This window comes from Patagioenas fasciata, chromosome 1 (assembly GCF_037038585.1).
Source record: "Patagioenas fasciata isolate bPatFas1 chromosome 1, bPatFas1.hap1, whole genome shotgun sequence".
In the NCBI taxonomy this organism is placed as follows: Eukaryota; Metazoa; Chordata; class Aves; order Columbiformes; family Columbidae; genus Patagioenas; species Patagioenas fasciata.
Window position 1 is genome coordinate 73,859,188 of NC_092520.1, and position 26,353 is coordinate 73,885,540.

Consider the following 26,353-nt stretch of genomic DNA (forward strand, 5'->3'; position numbering starts at 1 on the left):
GCAGGTCACCCACGCACACCCAAAGTGAGGATCCCTGCGTGCTGCATCCCACAGGGTCAGACCACACACCGGGTGCTGACTGCTGATGGTGTCTTGTGAATGAGGAAGCTGCTGCATTTGGTCTCAGCTGAGGGTATGAAGTGCCAGATTAGGCTTTGACTGCTGCTCCATTCCCAGTTCAAGGCCTCTCTCTCTATTGCAAATTATGTTTCTTTTACTATACAGCTTTTCAGACCAACTCATTCTTTGTTTCAAAATTGTCTTTGTCATTCCCTTGTTCCTGTTTCATCCAGCTGATGGCTGCCATCCTTTTCAGCATGATCAGCTGAGGACTGATGATTGGTTCCCTCTTCAGCAAGATCAGTTGTGGGCAAATGCCCTCTCAGACATTTTTGGGTTTTTCATCCACACATGCTGTTTCCACTCACTTATCTGTCTTAACAGCTGTTGTTTTCCACATCATTTTGCCAAGGGTCAGCTGTGCAGGCACCCTCACAAGTTATATTACACAACTATCAAACCAATATTAAAATAAAGAATACTGGCCCCATGACTGGATTTGGGAGGAGGTTATTTCTATACATATTTACTTTCCCAGTGCCTACCAGTTCACAATTTTTTTAACTTAGTTACCTCAACCTGCATAGCTACATGCAATTAATCTGTCCATTGTGCACGGTGGAACAACCACGTATGTCTGTAAGCCTAATCCCTTATGACCCCACATCTGTGGGGGAGACAAGGAGGGAAAGGAGGAAGACTCACAAGATATTTTTGTCGTACAGTGTTCCAGGAGACTGGAACTGCTTGAGGCAGTGTAATGTGCAGCAGCCCCTGAGCAGGCTCTGTTTCTCCTGAACCTGCTAGACAAAAAATCCGAGGACAGGCCTATGGCAGTGCCCCGCAGGAGCAGGAAGCTGGTGTGGGGACCACACTCTGGCACTCACCTTGCTGGGACACTGCGGGCAGTTTTTGAGGGTTGCTCCTCACCCTTTTGAGGCCCCTTGCAATGCCCAGAGGGGTATAAAATGCCCGTGTGCCACCCGGCCTCTTGCTCACAGCCTGCAGGGCTGCAGCAGCTCTTGTCGCCCATTTTGTTCCTCGCCCTCTCTCACCTGTTGTGTCCCAGGCGGGCTTGGTGCCAAGCTCTTGAGCAGCTGCCCTTTTCCAGCCCCCGGGCATGCCAGCCCGAGGAGGCCCAGCTCCATGTGTTTGCAGTGGCAGCCCACAAATAGTAACTACTTGAGGCCATTTTGCACACCTCTGTCATCTTATAATTAGCACTTGGTCCCGCAGTCTGTGAGAGTCCCTCCCCCCGTGGCATGCCTCTCTCCTTCCTCTGCTGCATATGGCAGCATCATCCACAGCCACCATCAGAGATGAGATTCTTAGGGACATGGTTTAGTGCCAGCGTTAGCTTAACAGCTGGATTCAATGATCTTGAGGGTCTCTTCCAACTGAAATTATTCTGTGATTCTGTGTTTCTAGATCACACATTACCCAAAGTTCCTGCATGTGACTGTCAGCTGCACAGTCTCGTTTTCCGCCAGAAATGGCACTAATGGGCAGAATAGTTACCAGGATGGACAAATCCTCCCTTTGCTTTGCTTTGTGCTGGGCTCTTCTCTTTTGCCACTATGCCAAAAGTAATTGTCCACGCTCCTCCTGCCCTGCAGTGAGACACCTCTCTTTGCCCTAGGTGCTTTCTCCTGGTCCTGCAAGGCAGGTGACCCAAGGAAGCAGGAATCTCATTAGCGGCTATGCCCAAACTCTCTGGAGAAAATCAGAATGCTCTTCACATGATAACTCCTCACAGCAGTGAGATAAACCGTTAACAACTTCCATCGTGCAGGCTGTTCCTTCCTAGGTGCCAGTGCACAGCTTTCCCCAGCGCCGTCCTTCCTCCTGCAACTAATCTCCTGGACACGGATCACTGCGCACATTTTGTTCCAGGCCGTTCCAAACATTGCCTCGGGCCCTTATCACCTTAAAAAATCGGATCATACAGTGGTGGCCTTAGAGACGGCCTGATTGATATCTGAGCAGCCAAACAAACAGTAAATTTGAATAAAATTTGGCACCCTGTTGCCTGTTAGTTCTGCCGATTCTGAGAGGATAATTCACCAACATCAAGGAAAGTGCATGTCCTGAGCGTGCATGGGATCGAGGCTTCAGGTGTGTGACAGAGTTTGCAGGAAGGGTGTGCAACTCTCATGAAGGGCCTTTTTCCTATTCCGTATCCTGCATGCCCCAGCCTGTGCAGTCACAGGGTTTTGGTGTCACTGGGCACTGCCAACCCAACATGGCTCCTCTCTGCATTTATACAGAAATACAGGGGCCTGAAGGAAGAGGAAGGAGTTTCCCAGTGATCCTTAAACAAACACCGATGAAGCCAGGAGCTCCTGCAACTCAGCTTCCACCAGCACTACTTGAGCTTGATGCAAAGGTGGAAATGTGCTCAGAGGAAGATCATGTTTCTGGGTGGCCATTTACCATGATATGATTATTCAGATGCTCTCCAGCTGCTTTCTCCAAACTCGTTCTCTGTGGTATTAGGAAATAATGTTGCAGGAGAGTGTACTCCCATTCCAGTCTTCCCTGATTTGAACATCACCATGAACTTGCCTGAATATCCTGTGCCTGTTTTGTTTTGGATGGCCTCATTGCTCAGGCAGAAGGGAAGGAGGGGAAGGCTGCACTGACTGCTGGTGTTACATGTGCCTTGGACAAACTTGTGTGGTGTTTTCCTCTGCAGAATAGATGAGCTGAGTCCTGGCCTGTCGATAATGCCAGACACAGCATCCAAGGGTGGGCTGTCTGATGTCTTCATGCTTGGGTGACGCCACCATGCATCCACACGTAAATCCCAAACCGCTACCCTTTGTAGGCTAGCATACCTAGGCCACAAATTGGACCCAGGGCATTAGAAGGAAAGTTGGTTCAGTTCCCCAGTGGCCAATGCACACCTGGTGGCCCAGCAGCTGAGAGAAACTGCCCAGTTGGCTCCAGTGGTAACTGCGCTGAGGTCTGGGAGTTAAAAATGGGTGTTTTTTCCTCCAGCAGTGCTCGTCTACTTATTGGCTTGATTGTAATCACAGCCGCCTTAACTTGTAACTGATACTGTCCTCCCTGCAGCATAGATGATGTTCACTTGGACATCAGATCCTGCTGTCTGTGTTTGCTTTGGTTATCACCTACCATCAGCAGGTCTGTTTAAAAGATCATCTCTGACCAGACACTGAGGAGAAAAGAAAGATGCCACTTATACTCTTTCCTCTAGCTGATCAGCCATTTTCGATCACATAAATGCCATGGAGAGCTGATTATTCTAACCTGGCATGAAAATCCATGTGGCACACCTGTCTCCCTTTGATCATGCATATCATGTAGTGGAGTGTTCAGCAAACTGGGCACTCCCAATTAAACACACAACAGCTTTCTAAGGCACACAACCTCCTGCCTGATACCTGTCCTCCTTCTAGCCTACAAGCCTGCACAGCTTTGAGAGGTATGGTAGTATGCCTACAGCTAAGGAGGCCATGCTCAGTCACTGCCATGAGCGGTGACATGACCTTGAGGGTATCTGGCCTGTGTGGGCCCCGTGCGGCTCCAGTGGGCTAAGGCTGATGGCCTAAAAATGCTGGTCTCTCAATTGGTTGCTTCAGGGGCTGGTTCAGGCTTGTAGCCACAGATCACTTGGAGAAGAGAGACACATTACAACTTATCCCCTGACTGCAAACTTAATGGCTTAGAGAGGACAGAAGATGATTGAGGCCAGACTGCCTCTCCTTGAGGTCCGAGGAGAGCATGCTGAGGCTGGTTGGTTGGGTGGTCCTCAGCTTCAGGCTAAGTCATTCTTGCAGGTAGGTAACTTCACAGAAGAACATGTATCTGCTAGGAGGTACCAGGAAAGGCCCAGCTTGCATGCACTTGTCCTAATTCCCAGACTGAACAGAAATAGGAGGATGGAATTAAAGTTGGAAGAGCATGTCAGTAGCTTAAGGGCAAGAAGATGCGTGGAATACAATGTTGCATCATAATAGGAAATTCAGAGTTACTCTATATACACTTGGAAACATGGAGGAAAGCATCGTGTGTAACTGTAGCTGTCCTGTAGCAGTACCCTGGGATCAAAGCAGACTAAGCCAATAGTTTTGATGGTGCGCTAAAATGCCCCTTTTTTTTTTTTTTTTTTAATTTATTTTCTGTTTTCCTGCAAGATACAAGTGGATGACTGATGTGGTGGAGGGCAGCAGGCTGAATTGCCAGGTTGAGATGCCGTGGCCCCTTGCGTCCTGCCCTCACCCCGTTCCTCCCTGGCAGGACACCAGGTAACCCCGCTCTCCCCCGTGTCCCGGGCAAGGCGACGCTGGACCCTGAAGAGCACCGCGGGGCAGGGGCGGGGTAGGGGCTATGCGGGCTGGGGGCCCGGGGTTGCGGGGGGGGCCGCAGGCCTGTCGCACGGGGGAGGCGGGCGGACTGGGGCTGGGCAAGGAGCGCTGTTTGCAGTAAATATTCCGCAGCCGTGTTACACGTGAGCCAGTCGGAGCGGCGCGGGCTGGGCGGCAGCAGCGGCAGCAGCACCAGCAGGAGGAGGAGGAGAAGAAGGAAGAGGGGGAGGAAGAGGAGGGGAGGCCGGCGATGCTAAGCGCCCGGCCGCTCTGCCTCGGCTGCTGCGGCGCTGCCGGGGGGCGGCCCGGCCCCTGCAGGACCCGCCAGTAGCGGGGTGGGGCTCATGCACGTGCGCGGGCCCGCGCGTGCAGGTGTGCAGGCGCGTGAATAGGCGAGTTGCCTGCGCACCTGCAGGCGCGGGCCCGCGCACACATGCGCAGGCTGGCGGGCATGCAGCTGGAGACGGGCCGGGGCTCACGCCCACGCCCGCACACCTCTATACGTCCGCGCCCGCCGCAGCCTGGCCCGGCCCGGCCGTCGGGCTGAGCTCAGGTGCGTGGCCCAGCAGCCCGGACCGACCGGTGCTCCTGCCGCCGGCGCCGCGGCGCCGCATCGCCGCCGCCCCCCTCCCGCCATGCCGCTCCCGCCGCCGGCGCGCCTCCACCCGCCAGCCGCCGGGCCCCGCCCGCTGAGCCCTCTGCAAGCTCCCATTGGCGGAGGAGGCGGCGGGGCGGAGCCGGCGGTGTATATGAAGGGGCGCGGCAGACGGAGAGCGCGGCTCTTCTGTGCCCCGTGCGTTCCGCGTTTTCCACGGCCCGCCCGCGCTCCCGGTCGCTCCCCTTTTCCCAGTCACCCCGCCGGGCCAGCGCCGCCGGCCGCCCCGCAGCGCGGGCGGGCGCACGCAGACCTTCCCGGTGCCGCGGGGCGCGGAGCCCGGCCGGGGCCTGCCCGCGCCGCCCGCCTAAGGGCTAGACCTCTTCCCGTCGCCGCCGCTCTCCCGCCCACCCGCTCGCCATGGCCCGAGGGAAGGCCAAGGACGGCGACGGCAACTGGAAGAAATTCATCTGGAACTCGGAGAAGAAGGAGCTGCTGGGCCGCACCGGGGGCAGCTGGTGTGAGTGCCGGGCCGGGGGCGGCGGGACCGGGTCAGGAAGCGGCGGCGATGCGGCGGGCACTGCAGCGCGGCGCCCCGCCTCCGCCGGCTGCGGCGGGGCTGCGGCCCCCGGCGAGGACGGCCCGGGGCGGGGAGGGGGGCGCTGCGGTCGGGGCCGGCGGGACGTGTCCAGTCCCGGCTGAGTGGGGGCGGGGGACCGATTTACCCCAGCTCCGGTGTCCAGTGAGGCCCCGCGGGGGGCCGGGGGGACGCTACCCGCGTGGGTGTGACTTCAGGTGGGGACAGGGGTGAGGCGCGGTCGGCCCCCGGCCGCGGGATGGAGCCCGCGGCGGCCTGACCTTGGCGAGGGCGCCTCGTCCTTGGGTCTCCTTCGCCGGCGGCTGGCCCAGCCCGGCCCGGGGAGCATCGCCGTCGAGGGAGCCTGCCTTCCGAGCCGTCATCTGCCTTGGACTTCAGGGTGGCTTTGCTTTTTTTTTTTTCTCCCCTTTCTTTGGATAAAGGAAACTGAGCTAATTTTACCTTGTCCAGGGAGAACAATTGGCTTTTAATGCCTCTGCAAGAAGGAAATGGCTGTATGTGCATTTGTGATTAAATGCTCATGATGTGTTTATTAGGTGCTGTACAAAATAGCACTTAGACTAAGAGGCTTTTAACATTTTCTTTACGCAAATAGATAGTCTTCCAGTTGCTGCCAACCACAGCTGGTGTGCCACCCTGGTGATGTTGAATTCGGCTCCTGTTGTAATGGATCAGCTGGAGGTGCCACATCCGGAGCTGCCAGCTTTAGCTCTGACAGGCGGGCGGACTAGAGCAGGCTTCTGCTGTATCTCTACGTGAGCAGAATTGGGCTGTGGGTGCGCATGGATAGGTGTTTTCTGCTCCCGAGGCACCAGGCAACTGCGCAGTGCTTCAAATGCGGAGGCTGAACCAGGTCCTTCTCCCAGAGTGACTGTACCTATCCACCTAGGACTGATTTCCATTTGTGGAGTCGATATGCAGGCTGATGATCCAATTCCTCTGTTATAAACCTACCTGTTGCGGGAAGCTTTCTTGTTCAACCCTGTCGTGCTCGATTGCTAGACCCGCTGTGTATTTTCTGAGACCTAGGAGTGGTTTTGACCTTTCAGGTGTCTTTGGCATTAAGAGCATCCTGGCTGGGAACCTGATTAAATAAGCTACCTCCCAGCATTTGCCTTTTGATGTTACAAAACTCAAAGGCTTTACGCTGCAGACAACAGCATTAGTGTTTGGTTTGTTACAACAGCACCTCCTATGACCATGCTCTGGAAAAAATTTCCACACGTCCCTGACGTCACAGCCATTTGCTTTACGCTGCCTGGATACCAAAGAGTGCTTTTAACTCCTGGAGCACCACACTACCACACCCAGCCCTGCCCACCAGCCCTGGCTGCCTCCCCTGCACGTGAGGAAGATGAGAGAGATGGAGTGCCTTTCTGACAGCATCCCTCAGCCTTTGTGTTGCTGGCTGTCCTTCCTGCTCGCCTGTCTTTCATAGACTTGAAAAGATGACAACCAGAACCGCCTGCTTTCACTGGGAGGCTTTTCCACTGATGCAGCTTTTCTTACGATGGGGCTGGGGAGGGAGGAGGAATACTTCCACCTACTGCTTCCTCCCCTTCCCTTGTAGCTCATCACTTCAAGTCCTCCAAGTAAACCACCTCCTCTTCCTTTGCAGTTAGATGAGGACAGCCTGAGATCAAGCAGGCTGTCTTTCAAGTACTCTCTGGCCTCTGCGCTGGCCTGCTTGTTCCTGCAGCCTGATTAGCATATAGTTGCTTGGCATGGGCAAGCTTATCCTTCCCGTAGGCGGCCTGGTGATGCCTAGTACAGCATGTTACTGTGCAGTTAATCAGTTGAGATAATCCTTGTAAAGTGGTAACTGATACCCAGAGTCTGAGCCATGCTGTGTCTCCAGGCTCATCTCCACACCTCCCCACCCCCCCCCAGATTATTGTAGGCATCTCCCTTTAGACCAAAACTAAATTTGGTATTGCGTTATTATATAATTCAGTTTTTAATTGTTATGAGCAGTGCTTGAGCACTTTTGTAGACGTACGAGGCTGGCAAACTTGTGGTACTGTGACATGTCTCAGTACTTCCCTACATTTGAGATTGAGCTAATTTGGGCCCAAATTCTGCTCCTGTCATTTTTAATGGAGGTGATAGCCTTAATTACTTGCTTGTAAACCTGAATGTAGCATTTACTGTCCACTGGCCTGGTAATAGCTTTGAAAGCCAGAGCTTTGTGAATGGGTGTCCTTGAGAGCACACTCGTAGTATGACTTCTTGCCATTGGTCGCTTGCTTTGCTGAAAGCTTCTCGCCTGTGATCGTGTGTGATGGTAGTGTTGGGTCAGCCAAGGGATCCTTTGAAATATGGAATAAAGTGGTTCAATCTTTGTGTTTTACAATCCCAAATCCTGATTCATGGATTTTTGGGTTTTCAGGGGCTTATGCTTGCAGTTCCCCAAGCAACTGGGATGATTCGTATTTTCTATTCGCATCAGGGTTTGATCTGACTGTTAAACGCATGCCTCTGCAACAGGGCTTGCCACCTGAATTCAGTGTGCTGGGCTCTTCCTTGCAAGTGGCAAAGGCTGGAGATTTTGCCCTGAAATATGTCTGCCTTGAGGGCTTGATTTGATTCCTCTTTCTGTTTGTTTTCTCTTGCAGTTAAGATCCTCCTCTTCTATGTCATATTCTACGGCTGCCTGGCAGGTATATTCATTGGGACCATCCAAGTGATGTTGCTCACTGTCAGTGAATTTGAGCCCAAATACCAGGATCGAGTGGCACCTCCAGGTAACTAAGCAGGAGACCCCTGTTTGACTTGGTGAAAGCTGTTCTGGGGAGGCGGGTTGGTTACTCACCTCAAGGAGGAGGATGAAATAAGCCTGTTGTTGCTGCAACACATATTTGTAGGGGGTGGGTATGTTCTCAGCCTTCTGTGTTAACTGTACTGAGGCTTGAACGCAATCCTGCTAGAATTAAAAGTTGCATCACATGAAGTATGCCTCCTATCTGAGAGGAGGTTGAACCTGGATTGCTGCTCTTCCCTTCCCTTAAAACTGAAGTGATGGGGTGAAGCCAAGAGGCTTCACCTGGAGATGAGCTGTATGAAGAAACTGGGTTCAGATTTTGTTTCTTTGTAGCCACTGTGTTCCTACTGGTAAGTGAAGGGACAAAGCTAACATTTTGGCTTTATCAGGTGTATAAGGAGAAAAAGGGGATTGTACCAATTCTAGGTGTGTTTATTGAGTTTTATTAGCTGGCACTGAACTCCACTGTGTGATCTAGAGGAGACGGTAGCATTTACTAATTGAACATGTCATGGGAGGCTGAAGGTGGGTCTTAGAGTTGCTGATGCATGACCTATCTTTACTGGACAAATCTCCATTCAACATCAAAATGATCTCTTGAGCAGAGGTCCCTTCCAATCCCAAACATACTGTGATACTGTGATACCGTGTATCTGTGGCCAGCCTGCCCTAGGCAGGGGCAAAGGGAGGGGGGAGCCCTTGCCGCAGGTTCCCTGCTCTGCCCATCCAGACTCTGCCTGACTGCGGCTGCAGCCAGCGGCGGCTTGGAGCGTGGCGGGGGAGCTGCGCAACTGCTGCTTTCTCACATTGCAAATGACCTTGAGGCTGCTTGGCACCAGGGCTGGTAACGATCTGTCTCTCCAGTTGCTCGGTAAAACAGTTCAGAAGCTTTTAATAACAGTGGTATTTAAGTGACAATTGTGAGGCTGATGGCTTGTAGCTGCAGAAGCTGGCTCTGGTGTCACACGGTGTCTTACAGCCCCACTGTCTGCAGTGCTCTGCTGTGATTATTTCCTGTTCTAACAACACAGGGAACGTTACCATCACCAAATAGTGTTATATCTCAGCAAAGAATCATCTTTTTCAGATAACTGCTTTTCCACCAACACTTTTTAAAGATGGAGCGGAGGCTGGAAGTGCTGTGTTAGTGTGTGGCACTTCCTAATGTACTGGCATGGCTGAGGTAAATGCTGTCTTAAGCACTGAAAGTGGCTGTTTTCATCTCTGCAAAGGGCTCCGACATTTGCAGGAAAGACTAAACTGTCACTGATACTGCCCAGAGCTGTTAGTTGCATCTGAAAACCCAACATGACTAATGGTGGAGTAGTTATTTTAATAATGTGTTTTTCCCCAGCTGAAGCCCAGTGGTCTCACCAGACGTGAAATAATTAGTGAAGAAGCCCATGGAGCTTGGGTCACATCCAGATAGAGACCTACTGTTTAGCCTGATGTCACATAATTACTCATTCTAGGTAAACTGTTCACTTTCAGTCTAATAGCAGTTTGCAATTCTCATTTCAAAGCACCTCTGTGGTAAAATTTCAGCCTGCAGAGGAGTTTTATTAATCTTGTAACTGTGTACTGCACCAGTTTTTCTGGGGCTTTTTTTTTTAAACCAAAAAAGGGAACTAGATTTTGAGATGCTCTTGTAGCGTGTACTACAGAAATCAAAATGGAGGAAGAAAGAAAAGGTCGTCAAGGATCTTTGTAATGGGCTTTCAGGACATGTACTGAAATCAAGGGCAATAAAATCCAGCTCCTCAAAGTTGACAGCCCAATAAACAAGGGGTTTGAATCAAGGAGTTATTTACCAGTTAACAGCACAGGGTCCTTTGCAGGGCACCATGTGACAGATCTTCCTACAGATGCGGACAAGCCAGGGGGAAGGCATGATGGAGGCTTTTAATGTTGAGTCAGTTCCTCGTCCTGTAGCACAGCAGCCGTTAGACCACAGCGAGTCAAAAATAGCCTTTTAATGTGGTCTTTCACAGAGACTGACGCTGTGGAGAGTTGCTGTGCTGCTGTGTTTGGGAGGTCAGCGATCCCTGTGTTCCCCTGCTGTGTAGGGCTCTCCCCTGTGCTGCAGTCACAACTGTGCTGCTGGCAGCGAACACACGTGTGACCGTGTTCGCTCCTGCACTTGGTGAGCATCTAACCTGAATTTTCTGTGATCTGGGACCCCTGTAGACTATGAACTACACAGAACAGGGTTTTATGCAATTCAAATTTCTGGTTCTTGTGGCAAGATCTGTAAGCCAAAAGTGTATTGGCGGCTTGATAGACCCCTGGATCTTCTAGGAAGCTAGAAAACCTGGGTTTGTTCTTGTTATGGTGGTCTATTCTTGGGCAAGTCCCTGCTATGTTGGCCCAAAATGGCTGGAAAAGGGGAAACTACACTCCCTTCAGGGTTTGCAGGAGAAAATGCTGTAGGGGCTGCTATAATATCACTCTTGTTCTGAAATACAACAGATTTCATAACAGCAGCAGAACCTGCAGGATGTTTTATTGAGTTATTGACATGGGTATAACACTGAAAGCCATAAAGTGCTATTTTTGTAGCCAAGTGTCATTACTATGCTAATTGGTTTCTGCATTGAACACCACAGGAATGTTATACAGGGCTTCAGGGCAAGCCTCCTTCTTTCCTCCTCTTTTGTCTTGGGGTGGGGGAGGGGACAGCTCTGTTCACCTTCTCCTCCAGCCTCGCCATTGCGACAGCCCCAGCTCCATGTGTGCGGCAGGCTCAGACTCTGCTTTAAGCACTGGACTTGCCTTCCTAATCAGGAAGGATGAGGATATTGATTCTTAAACACAGTGTACTCAGTGTTTTCTTTGGGTTTTTTTTTTAAAGAAATAAAATACTCTGTTCTCCTCCTCCCCTTCCCCACCCCAATATAAATTGGGCTGTGTATCCTGCCATCTTGTGGTGTGCACCCTGTGGAACACGGCGTCCTGTCGCTGGGGCTGGCTCAGGGCTATGAGACAGACCTGGCTGCTGCCAGAGGCTCTTTTTAGGTGCCGGCCGGAAGGGAGAACTTCTGCTCAAGCCAGGGGATTTCAGGTGTCCCTGGTTCAAGTGCTGCCGGGACACCGTGTGCCTGGGCAGTAAGCGTGTCATGGAAAATGCTGCTCTGTGTTCCACCCTGGGCTCATTTAGCTTGAATGGTGGCAGGAAAGCCCCAAGGAGTGTCTGCCACTTCCTGTGAAGTTGTGCTTTTCTGCTTTGGTCACTTGTCCTCTCAGCCACCTACATTTGGAAAAAGATCTCTGAATCTCAAGCTCGAGGGATGCAACTGCCAAGCAGGTTTTGCTGCATTTGTAGAAAACTTGCACCTGCTTTTTGCACTTTGGGGATGAGGTAGAGGGTGACTGGAAGTATGGAAGGACATGGCTTGGTATGGAGGTTTTTAAAGTCTATGCTCATTTACTGAGCAGGGGGGTGGTAAATAGAAATGGTGTAGAGATCACTCAACTGATCATCCCTATCATCCCAGGAGTGTTCAGACTCATTCAGAACCAAGGTTATGTGGTACTTGCAAATGAGCATTGCATGATGAAGCAACAGTGGTTGCTATGGACTTACACAACCATTCCTAATAACAAGCATGACTTCCTACTTCTAGTTTCTTCTTCACCCTCAGGATGCTTCTTCCTGAAGTCTTGCTCCTGCAGCTTAGAATGCTACAGTCTCTGTGGAAAATCTGGTTTTAAATGAAGTTGAACAAATGTGATCTTAATCTACAATGGTGTTTTGGAAGTGGAACTGTAGCTGGAAAAATAAATCAATGACTTGACATCCTTTTTTGTTTTAGGTATCTTGGTACATTCCAGAATTAAAAGCCAACAGAAGGTGGTGTCTGGTACCAAGTCAAGGCATCACTCATAATTTGTGGACAGTGTCAGTCAGATGAAGACAGGAATCAGATTTCGTAGCAATGCACTCAAAGAGCCAATTGCAGAAATTGTCAAAAGTAGTTTGTCAGTATTTTCATAGCCATAAGTTACTTGATTCTTCCATGTGTCAAGAACAGCATCACCACTCACCCCACCACGGTGCATTACTGTGGTAGTAGCATGAGATGCAAAACTGGCACACAGAGCATAGCCTGAAGATGAGGAGAGGGTTGTTTGTAGACTCCTGGCTGTGAAAGCACTTGAGGCGTCATTTTTCTTCAACAGGGCTTGGTCATGAACGTGCATGAAGCCCCCAAGAGGCTTATTCATCCCTGTATTTTATTTGAACAACATGCTTTCCTAGGTGTCTAGCAATCCATGGTAGGTAGCACTGGAATGGCTCAGCTTTGATTTTTATTCTGCCCCACACACACCTTGTTGCCCCTACTTGCTTCAGTTGCCCTGATGGGGGAAAAAAAACAAGATTGCTTAAGAACGGTTCAGTGATTGTGCTGCTCTACTAGCAGTACTGAAGCTTTTATTTTGGTCATGGCATGTACAGATGGAAAACAAAGAAGGAAATGATAGGTCTGTGCTTAGGGCTTTGTTGTCTAGCAAGCTGTAGGCATGTGAGAATGGAGGTTGCGGTGGAAGCCAGTAATACATTTTTAATTGGGGTAAAGCTATTTTTGTAACAAGCCTTTCATCTTAATGAACTTTCATCTTCATAAATATTTGCTTTGTCACTTCTAAGTGGGAAGACTGATCTCTACTTTGCTCTTGTCCTGAACAAAGAAAGCACCTGCCCTACCAAAGCCCAGTCTAGTTTAGTTCATCCAAGTACCTGTAAATGCCTAAAGTGTGGCTGAAAACAGCCCGGCTGTGGCCACAAGCTGAGTCTACCTGGCAGGAACAGTTGTTCTCTTGTGCTGGTGGCTGGAGGACAGAGGTGCTGCTCAGGTTTCGGTGCTGCTCTGCAAAGATTTGCAAGGCAGGGATTCTTTGGGTGGAAGTCTGTTCTTCCAGCCAAGTCACTTGTCTCACAGGCAGAGGGTTGGCTTAGGGCTGTAGGTATCAGAGACCAGGGTCTCCTAACCAGACAACAGAGCTAATCTGCTAAATGCCTCTTATACCCCACAGGATGGGTATTCCTGACTTTCCCTTCAACTTTGACATGTGTGCATGGGTGCATTTGTGCGTTACCTTGGACAAGACAAAACGCAGAGGTGGAGACTTCTCTTGGTTGTAGAGGTCTTGAGCAAAACTATATATAGCTTAACTGCTTGACTGAAGCTCATCAAGCCTGTCCAAGATTGCTTGAATTTTATATTTATACACTTGAATGACACACCTGTAACTTCAACTCTGGAAAAGGCAGACCCAGGAGAGGAACCAAGGCTGCAGTGCTGTATAGCCACCACGAGTGACTCTGAGCTCCTGGCTTCCCAGCTGCGTGGTAACATGAGGAGGGTTTGGCAGGATTGAAGTCCCTTAATAAAATTGCACCCAGCTTCTTTATATTTATAGCTGTGAAGCAAGAATGCAAGCAATTGCTTGAAAAGGGGCTGAAAGCCACTGACTTTGGAGGGTAGGACCTAATTCTGCTAGTGGAGTAGTAAGTTGCTTCTAAACTTGTGACTTTCAACCTGGTCAGTTTGTACCAGAGGGAGTTTTGAGTGGTTAAGGCTGCTTCCTGGAATAAAACTTGAAACCCTGAGCTACTCACTTGGGTGTCTCGCTATCTTTGGCTACTAGGAGCTGCGTTTAGAGGAACAAAGCTAATCTTTGTCCTAGGTTACAAATTCCAACTCTGTGGGTAGCGGGTGGGGGAGTGGTGAGCTGGCTTGAGGAGGGACTAAGCAGAAGCACTCAAGTGGCTTTGGAAAAGTTGCTGGAGTCACAAGCTCCTGTGGGCAGGGGCCAGCCAGCTAAGCTGCCTGAGTTCTGCACCAGGGGAACTTGCTGGCAACAGGCCTGTTCTGAAAGCTGTCAAAGGAAATGCTGCTCCCCTGCTCATTTTTCTTGTTCTTGTTAAAATGAAGATGACAAACTGAACAGAAGTCAAGACCTTAATAATTACAGTGGCCACCATAAAAGCAGCATGAGCTCTAGCTTCCATTACTGAAGTTTAAAGTGTTAGCCATGCATCAATGCCTTCAATTAAAATGTGACCTAGACGCAGGAGTAACCATTTCCAAGTCCCATAATGAAAAGCAAAGGGGTCAGTACTTTTCATCATCTGTGGGTGTTAGCTGTGTCTAGTCCCTTCTCCTCTCCATGCATTCTTTTTCTGTTCATCTTCCTAAAATCAAAAGTAGAGCTAGTTATGCAGCACAGAATCTGGGACAGTCTTTTAAGCATCTCTCCTACTTACCTGCTCAGTGATGAGCTTCTGATTAAAGAGCTGAGGTGGGTATTTCTGCAATCAGAAATACCTGTGTATGGAGTGATGAAAAGACCAGAGAAAGTGATCAGGCTGATGAGTTTACTGAGTGAGAAAGTCTCACCTGCCCTGGATCCTGCATGGGAGACCACACAAAGGCAATGTGGATTGCAACCAGCAGAGACCATACCCAATGTAGGGAACTTCTTATCTTTTCTTGTAAGGGTTCATAAGCAGGCAGCTCTGATTTTTATCCTAAACGCATAGTGAGTTTTGCAGACTTTCAAGTCAACTTATTAGGCATGCATACATAAGAGTAGGCTTCTGTGGGGCTTCATTGTGTGTGGCTGGTCTCACATGCAGACAGTGTCCCTTCTGTCCTTGGGGAGGAGGCAGAAGTGGGCAGGGAACCTGTGGGTGATTGTTTTTCTTGAGGAAAACCTTGACTTCTAGCCTCCTTTCTGGATTCTGTGATTTTTATCTCCTTAGTGATGCAAACATCATGACAAATATTCCAGACTGTTGTTGGAAAGAGGGGATGAGAGCTTGTCAGCGCTGCCCCTCTAGTGAGCTAAAACTGTTTTGTGCAAGTCCTGAAGTCTGAAAACTAGAGATTATTAGAATGAGTTACGTTCTTGGTGTGCATTGCATTGCCCCAAGGCTGTGTGGCCCTGAGATGCACTTAATGTTTTCTTTCTGATTTTGCTTTTCTTAGGACTGACTCAAGTCCCCCAGGTACAAAAGACAGAAATTTCCTTTACTGCCGGCGATCCCAAAAGTTATGACCCATATGTGAAGAACCTTGAGAAGTTCTTAAAGGACTACAGCGCTGATCAGCAAACCGAAAGCATCATATTTCAGGACTGTGGGGGTAAGTCTGGATTGTTTCCTGCAGCGGAGGGCTCTGACCAGTGCCTCTGCGCCAGGCCCGTCAGAAGCTGAGGGCGAGCAGTACTTGGTGGTCTCTGTCTTTGGCTCTTCCTTTCCTTGTAACCAGCAGCATGTTGGTGCACTGTCAGGCTCTGGTTTCAGTCATATGGCTGCTTGTTAAATTATTAGTTTGGACAGACCAGACTTGGCCAGACTTGTAGCTAGAAGCTTATTGTAGCAGTTCTATAGTGGGGAACATCCAGATTTCACTTGGAGAAAGTTGCAGGTGGCACTTAAAAGCATGTGGTGCTGACATTATCTTCTCTGACAGCCACGGGGTTTTTGCTGATAACTTTGCTAAAGCTGGTGTCAGTCTTTTTGATGAAATGCAGCAAAACATCTGGGAGGTATTAACCTTTAATAGATGACATGCAATAATGTGATTGAGACTATCAACTCATAATATGCACATGTAAAATCTGAGGGGAACCCCCTTGTAAAAGCTGCCAAAAAAAAAAATATCTCTGAGACAGTGGATTGCAAATGTGTTTGTTCTCTTGTAGTCTGCAAGAATCCCCAGTTAAAAAACAAAACCCCCACAAACTTGCTGGTCTGGGACCAGCACAGAATTGGGGGTGGCTGGGTGCAGGGCTGTTGTGTCACTTACCTCTTTGGATGAGGGGGGAAATCCTAACTGCACACAGAAGCCCAAGCGTTGCTGTTCCTGACAAGCAAGAGGTCACATTGCACACTTTTGTCTTTTCATTCGCCTGCCATGACAGACACACCTGCCGATTACAAAGAGAGAGGACCATATAGTGAGACCCAGGGCCAGAAGAAGGTCTGCAGATTCAAACGTGAATGGCTGGAAAACTGTTCTGGAATAAATGATCCTACCTTTGGGTACAGGGATGGCAAACCATGCATCCTTGTCAAGCTCAACAGAATTATCGGCTTCAAACCTAAGGCAAGTATCTCTTCCCTTTCTGGCAGAAGCTACTGATGAGGAGAAGTTGGCTGCAGGTTTGCTCTGCCTGTTTTTCTGTCTCTGGAGAGAGATCAGTATTAAACCTCTTCTGTAGAGGAGGAATTGTGAGATGATTTGAGTAACTGGCTTTAACAATACTTTTCATTAAAAAGCAATGAAAACTGCACACAGCAAGATGGTAACACTAGCAAATGAACCTCACTGTGCAAACTCCTGGTTATTTATCTTGTAACTTCTGTGCCTGCTAGCTGACTTGCTGTAAAAGGGTATTTTCTTCAAATGATAAAACCCATTTTAAGTTCCTGTACACTTCCACAGGACCACCACAGACTGGCTCTATCTCTAGTAGGATCAGTACATTGTGTCATGCACCAATCCACTCAGCTCTTTCCTCAGGCAGGGTAGAGTTGTCTGCCTTGCTAGAAGCACTTAATTAAATGAAGTCCTGGCTAATGTTCACTATCAGACTGATAGATAGTCCCTAAAACCTAAGCTACATCTGAGAGTCAGGCACAGCTCTTACTGCAAGAGGAGTGAGGAGATCTTTTAGTTATTTAATGCAGTTTCCCAGACGCTGTAGGATATCTCTGTCACCCACTTGCTCTGTGCTGCATCTAAAGGCATGTTTGCAGTAATGCTGAAGGATGTTAACCTGGACAGGAAAAGCTTTTACCTCTGTGATTCTTCCCCCAATGCATTTAAATGCTAAAAAATTCCGTAAGAATTCATGGGCAGAACACATGTTACTGAACAAGGTGGTGTGCAAAACCTGCCACTCCATCTTCTGGATGGAAAACAGTGCAAATGGTGGCTAAGCTGTCTTTATCACTATCCATTAGTGGAGTCAAGGACAAGGAATTGTGCTATCTAGCTAACGTGTTTTGAGGAACATTCTTCGAAGGGAGTCTGCCCTGTGCTAAAAGAAACGAGTTGAATTTTGGCTCGTCTGATCCAGGGTGGAAACAGTGGGTGTGTGTTAGCAGGAACGTGCTGTGCTTGGTATGCAGTGGTTGTGGAATGACAGAAGATGTGCATGCCTGGGGAAGAGAAAGGTTTGGTTTGTTCCTCTTTGCCACAGAGCTCTGAGGAGCTCCAGACCACAATAGGCAGCAAGGCCTAGTCAAGGAATGACTTTACACGTTTTATTTAGAAATGGCACATTTATCCAAGGCAACACTTGTTCCCTTCATTCCACGCTCCCGCAGAGAACCCTACAGCTCTTGTGCTGCGCAAGGTGTGTGTAAAGCAGGCCTGAGATTTGCAAGGTTGTGAAGAAAAACTACCACACCTGTTAGGAGACCAGAGAGCTGCATCAGAGCTGACACTCCTGCCTTTCCCTGGCATACTCGGGGCCTTTGTCCTTCCCTGTAGGCTGTGCCGAAGTTCAGCAAGGTCAGGGTGCGGCTGCTGCTCTTTGTTGTTCTTGTGCATTTCTACCTGTCAGGCAGGTGGCAAATCCTCCAGCAGCACGTCTCTTCCCGCCACTGCTGGGGCTTTGCACAAACCAGCCCCCCCGCTAGCGAGTGCTCTGCCCTGAAACACTCTCCCCAGTGACACCACTGTGGAAAACAGCCTGACCTGCTTTGCCTCAGTATCCACAGCAGTAAAGCTGTAAAAACAGATGACAGCTCTGCTTGGTTTAAGTTCCCCAGCTTCTAGTTGTGTTATGCTGCGTGTCTGTCCCGAGAACCACTACCAAGAGCTGTTGCCTCTGACACTGAGCTAGAAGGGGTTCTGGTTAATGGCACGTGTGTGGTACTGCTCAGCTTTGCTGCTGCAAAGGTGCTGCAGAGAAATGTCTGGTGTGTAACGTGCACTTGTTTTGGGTTTCTTCCAGGCTCCGGTGAATGAGAGCCTCCCTGCAGAGGTTATGGCAAAATACAACCCATATCTCATCCCTGTGCACTGCACTGCGAAGGTAAGTTGAAATGCACTAGAGCAGAGGGGGGAAGCTGCAGGGACAGGCTGTCCGAGGCTTTGTCCAAGGTGTAGTGACCCCTCTCTGCAGGTGGGCGGAGTGATTTTTAGTTGGTACATCTCCATCTCTTCAGGAGTTTCTCAAAAACTCATTGGTGACAAATGATAGCGCTGCCTTTGCAAAGAGGGGTAAAAGCAGGGCTGGACACCGAAGGGTGCCCTGAAAAGTAGCTGTTTTGCTTCCAAGTGCTGTACTGGAGCTCTTAGCAGGGATGGCTGAAAAAAAGACTCTAGGGAGGTGGTGATTTACTGGGCATTGCAAAGCAGCTGGGACACAGCAAACCTTTATTTTTGCAGCCCAAGATAGCGCATTGGAGTGGTAGGAAGCTGTGGTGGCTTCCGAGCACTTAAAGTGTTTGAGGTTTTAAATAAAGAAAAGCCCTTTTCCTGGCTGATGCATGCTGAGAGGTGCTGATTAGGCAGCACTTATGTGTCCCTTCCACCACCAGGACTGTCCTCATGTTGTTGAGGGTCAGTGATGACCTAAGACAGGTTATGGTCTTGGTGAAAAACAGATGCTGCTGGGGAAAAGAGCTGCAAAAGGTCAAGTTTGTGTGATAATCATTGTTTTGTTCTTCATTTTCCTGCCTCTTTAGAGAGAGGAAGATGCAGACAAAATAGGCACAGTGGATTACTACGGGATGGGCGGCTACCCTGGCTTTGCCCTGCAATACTACCCCTATTACGGGAAGCTCCTGCAGCCGCGGTACCTGCAGCCGCTGGTGGCCGTGCAGTTCACCAACCTGACCTACGACATGGAGGTGCGCGTGGAGTGCAGGGCCTATGGGCAGAACATCCAGTACAGCGACAAAGACCGCTTCCAGGGACGCTTTGATATTAAATTTGACATAAAAAGCAGCTGATTGTAAGCACAACTCTTTCCCTACCCCACCCCTCCTCCTCCTAGCCATTTAAAAAGGTTAAAAAAAAGAAAAAAAAAAAAAAAAAGAACAAAAAAGAAAACCTACTAGTCTTGAACAAACTGTCATACGTATGGGACCTACACGTAATCTATATGCTTTACACTAGCTTTCTGCATTTACTAGGTTAGAATGTAAACAAAGTGTAGCAATAGCGACAAATATTTATTCTACTGTAAATGACAAAAGAAAACAAAATTGAGCCTTGGGACATGCCCATTTTTACTGTAAATTATGATTCCATAACTGACTTGTAGTGAGCAGTGTTTCTGGCCCCTAAGTATTGCTGCCTTGTGTATTTTATTTAGTGTACAGTACTATAGGTGCATACTCTGGTCATTTTTCAAGCCATGTATTGTATCTGTTTTCTACTTCTTGTGAGCAAAGACTTTTGCTGTCTGAGATGTAAATACTCAATGGGACTAGAACTGGCATGATACTTCTCATTATTTTGTTCCTTTTCAAAGAAAGGCCCACCTGTGAGATTATATTTAACAGCACTCCATATGGCTTCTGACTTTTCTGTGGTGTTAGGGTATTTTATTTGGAGGGGTGGGAGCAGAAACTAACTTAAGTGAAGTTCAACAGAATAGATGATTGTGTACTGTGCTTTGTAGCGAATGCTGTCTCTCTCTCTCTCTTTCTCCACCTTTCCCTTCATCCTCCAGTATGTTGTATGAGAGACTGGGTCAGACTATCACTCTCCTCAGTGATAGGCATAACTCTTTGTATATTTTCTTTTCTTTTTTTTCTTTCTTTTTTGTTTTTTTCCTGCTGGAGGCATCGCACAGTGTGGTGCTAATGTCTTTATTGAATGTTTTGACCATTTTCATGGTGGAAGAATTTTATATTTATGCAGTTGTACAATTTTATTTTTTCTGCAAGAAAGTGTAATGTATGAAATAAACCAAAGTCACATGTTTGAAAAAAAAAAATCTTTATTTTAAACTTTATAAAAGCAATGCAGTACCCCATAGAATGGTGTTAAATGTTGTCTAAAGTGCAAAACTCTATGTTCTAACATGTAATAATAGCCAGGAGTACAGTGCTCTTGTTGATCTTGTATTTCAGTCAGGTTGAAACATTGGACAAATAAATGAATGAACACACAGATCTGTGTGCATGTCTTTTGTTTTCAGTGAGGGTGGATGCTGTTAGCTGTCCAGGATCTTGAAGAAGTACTGTACCTGTTTCAAATAGAAAACACAGCTTTAGCATTTTCAGAGTGTCTCAGCTGAAGGGAGCTGAAACAAATGTTGGGATCACCTGAAGTTGCTGCTCCCACCTGTGAGTAAATGTACTGTATACCCTCAGTGTGGGGTGAAGCATCCCCCAGCGGTGTGTGCTGCAGGTCCAAGAGAGGGGGTAGTTGCTGAAGTGGCACACAGGAGTGCAGTGTCAAGGCAACAACTGATGTGTTGCTGCTGGGCTCACAGCCCAGTGCTGAGAACAAGAGCAGGGCCTGCCTGACAAGGCTGCTTGGATGTGACAGCATGTGGTGGGCGGCTTCCTGCAAGATCACTTTACGCTGCATGGTGCAGGTTAGCAGCAAGCATTTCTCTGTGTGAAGCGAGAAAATATGGGTCTCCTAGAGCAAGATGCTTGATAGAGCCTTCCTAATCAGACTGCACAACACTGGGCTTCTAAACATGGTGCATTTGCTAGAAGGACAAGTGTAGTTACTGTATGGGAGCACACATGTGCAGCTGTTCCCAAGGAGCTGGAGCCAGCAGAAATCTCACCTTCAACTGTTTCACTTGCTGCTGGATGTTTATGGTGAGGCAAGGGTTTGACAAATGCTGTGATTAAAGCACTAAAGTGGTCCCTGAAGGAAGCTCTCACCGCACTGGTGCTGCAAGAAAAGCTGAGCCATGGTGGCTCCCAACAACTGGTGGGTTTAGTGCTGCTACCACTTGTGGGGCTAAGTTTGATAGAATTAACTGCCCCTACAAGTCAATTCTTAGGTGTGCAGCCTGTGACTGTTTAAAAACAAAACACAAAAACAAACACAACAGCCACCAAAACCCCCAAACTGCTTTATTTATAAAAGCCACAAGTCACAGTTAAATAATTTGCTCTCATATAGTGAATTAAAATGAGATGAAGTCTGAGAACACATTGGTGACAAAGCTGATGGCTTATTCTAGGGATTGGGGCAAACATTGTAGAAAAGTTAATGGTGCCTGTGTTGGCTTCAGCAAGCAACTGCCAAAAGGTGCATAATAATGGCTTACAAAATAAACCAAAAACATACCTTTACCACCCCTTCATCATCACCTTCTAGTATCAAACCAGTGAAAGTGGGATGGTCAGCCCTGATCACTAATTAACCAGGCAGTAACGGCAGGAGCTCCTCCAGCCACAGGTCCTGCAGCTACCCACTAATTCCCACAGACCCATCACAGCCCTCACCACAGTTCTTCCATCAAAGCTCTAAACCTTGCCCTTCCTTCCCATGCCCTCTCCTCCCTCCCTCCCTCCCTCCCCACCACGCCAAACCCCCCCCATATGGCCAGACATGCACCAACCCTGCCCCTCCTCCCCCCCACCCCTCCTTAGATACCCTGCTGTGCTTTGTCAGCCCTAATAGAGCTGCAGCCCTAATAGAGCTGCAGCCCTAATAGAGCTGCATTAAAAGGCTGCAGGTGTGTGGGATCCACCAACCAAACACACAAACCCAATCTGCACCATCCACACACACAAAACAAACCCCAAACACTGAGCTCCAAACCCCTGCCACCCAGGACAAGCTGGTGCAGCCTTCTGGCCAGCCAGCTCACGCAATGGCACCCAAACTTCGGGTACACAAGAGAATTGATACTAAAAACTGCCTTTCACAAGCTGCTGCTGACACAGACTTGGTCTGGTAATGGACCAGTCAAAAGCCCCAGGGGATGGGCAGGCTGGGAGAAGGCCAGGGGGAAATTGGGGAGTTAAGATGTGACATCAAACAAATTTAAAATTAGCATTGCTTTCAAGGTTTTTTTTTTTTTTTTTTTTTTGAGTCTGTGCTGTATTGCCTGTGTAAAATCTACTCTCCTGAGGAAGGTATTGCTTTCCTTATTGCCTAATCAAACTTTACAATATAAACCGCCACTGTGGACATGTTGTTCTTTCTGCCAAACTGGCTCAACATAGTTAGCTATAATTGTCGCCATTAAAGTCAATTTTTAATCTCCCTTCTTGTTGATCTAGGACACCTGCATTTCACGGTTAGAGAGACACACAAAAATACTAATAAAATAAAAAAGCGGAGACAGAGACATACGTACATTTAGGGGCAAGAACCTTCAGGGCTGTGTTTGCACAAACAGTTGCACTAAAACACACCAGCTACCAGTTTAACAGCTTGGAGCATCAGCACTTCTGAGCTTCTGGTTGCAGTGTGGCCCAGGGCATAAGCCAGCACAGGCCAGGCACAACCCCTGGCTTTGCCAAGAGCCAGGAAAAAGGCCCAACACAGTGGAGCCCACACCCCTGAGATGTAGCAGGTTTAGCAGAGCGGCATCGACTCCCACCACTGCCTGTCGTTCTCAGGGTTAGGGAATGAGCCACGTCTGCGGGTGGTTACAGAGAAGATGGATGGAGACTCCCTTCTTACCGAAGTCACATGGAACAGACGAGGGGCAAAGGCTATAAGTTACTGCTGGGGACAGTTCGACTGGACACGAGGGAAATTTTCCACTATGAGAACAATCAGCCATTGGAATAATCTCCCCAGGGATGTGGTGGATTCCAAAATACTGAACACTTGTAAGATTCAGCTGGACAGGGTGCCGGGCCATCTTGTCTGGACTGTGCTTTTGTCAGAAAGGTTGGACCAGATGATCCCTGTGGGTCCTTCCAGCCTGGTATTCTATGATTCTACAGGTGTGTGCTCTCCTTGCCCAACTCCTGCTCACTTGTGCTATTTCAGTCCTTAAAAGCCCCTGATTTTGTGCAACTAATTTTCCCAGGTCAGGCTGAACAACCTCAGCTTACTTAAAACCTACAGCAGAACTCTTCTTCCTCAATTAGCTTTTATTGGATTGTTGATGATCCACACAGACTGTACTGGGAACACTTGATTGTCATAAAACCATGCTACGTATTGTATAACATGCAAAACCAGGTGTCAGGGTGTTCTCTTCATATATAATTAGCTTTATGTGGGTCAGCTGCTGCCTCTCTCCCAATAAAACCAGTTAAGAGCTGGCAAGCCTGTAGTACATAGATAGGATCCTTCTCTCCAAGAACCTCAGCAGTCTCTGAAGCACAGCAGTGCTGGACGAGAAACACCAGCCAGCAGGAAATCAGGGACATCCCTTAACCCAGGCACATCACAACACATGTGGTGCCTTGCAGAAGAACCAAGACCAAGGACTTCAGCACTACCAAGAGATTTGGGGAGCCCCCATCTTGAGGACCCAGCTAGAGACAGCTTGGAGAACCCAGTTCTAAAAGCCCTTTTCCAAGGGGATCCAGGATTTGGGGGTACTTGGCACCAAGCATTCAGACAGAGGCAAGGTATTCCAAAGCACTCTGTATATTAGGAAACACCGTTACTCTCCCAGGGTCTGCTTGTAGGATAAACCACAGAAAAGGGAGCTGCACCTCTACAAAACCTCTCAACAAGCCTCATATTTGGCCTAGGGCCCCAAAGCTCCTCTGAGCCAATCACACTTCCGGTCTCTTTACAGGACCCAAAGGTGGCAGAGGACAAACCCACACCAGGAACTGATCTGAAAGGAACCAAATGCATTTCACAGAAGCCACCCACTGCCCTTCAAATGATGCTAACAACATTCAGGGGTGCTCGCTCCTTCCCAGGGATGAAACAGTTAAATTTAATATCAGAACTCTCAGATCCCAGGAACCATCTACCTGCTTTATAGCACACAGCTGTGCCTGCTCCAGCTCCTGTTCAGGGACAAATAACAGCAAGTAATAACAGGTGAGTAACTGTGACCTTCTGGTTCTGACCCTATAAACTGCTTTGCTGAGGAGGGGCTGAGAGTTGCTGCAGTTCCATGAAGTTCTGCTTCAGCTGCACGTGCTCTCTGCAAAATTTCTGTTAACTGAAGCTGGCCGCTCCTTTTGGGCGCTTCCACACGCTACCGCCAAGTTTCAGGAGTTAACACAGCAAGCAACAACAAAATCCAGTCTAATGCCCTGGCTGAGCACAAACAATTATAATCTGAACAATGTGTGCCCTAAGAGCACAGAGAGGCCAGGCAAAATTAAAAAAAAATATACTAATAATTTAAAAAAAAAGGAAACCAATCGAGTGAGGCAGTCAGTCTTCCAAGGGAGAGCAAAAGATCTCGGTAATAATGCAGGACGCAGCATGCAGGCACAAAGTGTCCTGAAGATTTCAAGTTTAAAGTTTAAAAGTTTCAAGTTTAAGAATTACAGACACCTACAATTGAATTCTCCTTCCATCCATAAAATAAAGCAAAAAGTAGTGCTGATGAGAGGTGCCAGCTGAGCAGCTCTGGAGTCAGAGCTTTTGCCTCCGTAAGGACAGACCAAGGTACACCTTGAATACTACACCAGCACATCATTCAGGCAGTGTTCCTCACATCTCATCTCGCAGAAAACACTAGCATGGCCAGGGTACCTCAAGGTTCACAGTCCCATTGCCCTTGTTCCCTTGGGTTGGCAGTTTTGGACACAAGACCCTGTTAGTATCACTCATAGCAGAAGCAAAGGGGCGGCTGGGGAGACCCACTGGTAGGAAATATGCTGAGATGACAGATTCGCTTCTCACCCATCACCAGAAAGATGGCGGCAATTTCAGTCCTTCCTTGTCCCTGCTGAATCAAACCTGGCAGCCTGGAGATGGAAGCCTTTTCCATCCCTGTACTCACTCACAGCCTGTCAGACATCTCAGTGTCTTTCACACAGCTGAACAGACACTCTCCAGTACCCTCTCCCCAAAACCACCACGAAACTGTGTCTCTTTGGTTCAGCATAGACGCCCAGGCACACGCTCCAGAGAGTCTTTGCTGAGCTGAAGTTTCAGCATCAGTACAAAACAACACCCTTTCAAAACACTTAGGCCTTACAGTTTTTCACAGGTTATCTCAGTTTGAGGTCACTGGTAGGAACCAAAAATCTCTCTTTGACCATTAATCTTGTTTTGTACATCAGCATGAACCTGCTGACTTTGTTAGCACCTGCTAACACCTAAAAAGCATTTCAGCTACAGTTCACTCAGATGACTCACACAATTAAATCATTAGATTAACACACTGAAAACCCATGCATTCATACTATCCTTCCAGCCACAAGTAATCCAGAAATAAAAATGGTTGTCAAAGAAGAGGGTCTGCCTACTCACTGTATTATTTGTTCTGAAAATAAGGAACTATTTTCCCACATAAACCTGAGGAGGGTTTAGTTCCAGGCAGTTTGTTTAAAAAAAAAAAAAAAGGAAAGTTAGTCACTGCTGCCTCTCTCTCTAGCGTCACGCACTGTAAGAAATAAAGCCGGTCAGGCTGCCCAAGGCAGAACAATTTGTACACATGCACTTCAACTGTCCAAGTTAATTTCTTAAGTACAGCTGGGATAAAAACTTCTATAGACCAAAAAAATAAAACTTTGCAATAGAAGGTTTTATTAAAGAAACACTACAAGATAACATATAGTGTAAAAATTCTTCACAGAGAGGGTTGCGAAGCATTGGAACAGGCTGCCCAGGGAAGTGGTTGAGTCATCATCCCTGGAGGTGTTTAAAAGGCGTTTAGATGAGGTTCTTGGGGACAAGGTTTAGTGCTAGAGTTAGGTTATGGTTGGACTCGATGATCATCTCTTCCAACCAAAATGATTCTCTGATTCTATTTTGCTTTTATGCTATGTGCCATTAACACAATCACCTCAAACACTGCATATGGTTATGATCAACTCTGAAATTCTAGTGAAAGGCAATGGAAACTGTATCATAAAATAAAATATTAGAGTGAATTCCAAACAGGTTGTGAATGAGAGGACAAGA

General features: G+C 48.2%; 2 protein-coding genes across 5 annotated transcripts in view; one reads left to right on the forward strand and one right to left on the reverse strand.

Moving 5' to 3' along the window:
* The first annotated feature begins 5,185 nt into the window (after positions 1 to 5,185).
* Positions 5,186 to 26,353, forward strand: part of ATP1B1 (ATPase Na+/K+ transporting subunit beta 1) — a 408,664-nt gene continuing 387,496 nt past the window's right edge. Inside the window, exons 1-6 of one of the 2 annotated variants that reach the window (XM_065829295.2) lie at positions 5,190 to 5,506; positions 8,200 to 8,328; positions 15,338 to 15,493; positions 16,275 to 16,459; positions 18,318 to 18,398; positions 19,054 to 20,488. In XM_065829295.2, the coding sequence (XP_065685367.1) occupies positions 5,407 to 5,506; positions 8,200 to 8,328; positions 15,338 to 15,493; positions 16,275 to 16,459; positions 18,318 to 18,398; positions 19,054 to 19,320 (918 nt within the window). In that variant the 5' untranslated portion in view covers positions 5,190 to 5,406 and the 3' untranslated portion in view covers positions 19,321 to 20,488. Of the gene's footprint in view, positions 5,507 to 8,199; positions 8,329 to 15,337; positions 15,494 to 16,274; positions 16,460 to 18,317; positions 18,399 to 19,053; positions 20,489 to 26,353 lie in introns of those variants that run through there. The other variant, XM_071809023.1, reaches the window with a different exon arrangement.
* The window catches only part of NME7 (NME/NM23 family member 7), a 95,573-nt gene continuing 89,517 nt past the window's right edge, over positions 20,298 to 26,353 (reverse strand). For all 3 annotated transcript variants that reach the window (XM_071809012.1, XM_065829293.2, XM_071809007.1), the window contains one exon: positions 20,298 to 20,564. In XM_071809012.1, coding sequence (XP_071665113.1) covers positions 20,532 to 20,564 — 33 coding nt within the window. In that variant the 3' untranslated portion in view covers positions 20,298 to 20,531. The remainder of the gene's footprint in view (positions 20,565 to 26,353) is intronic.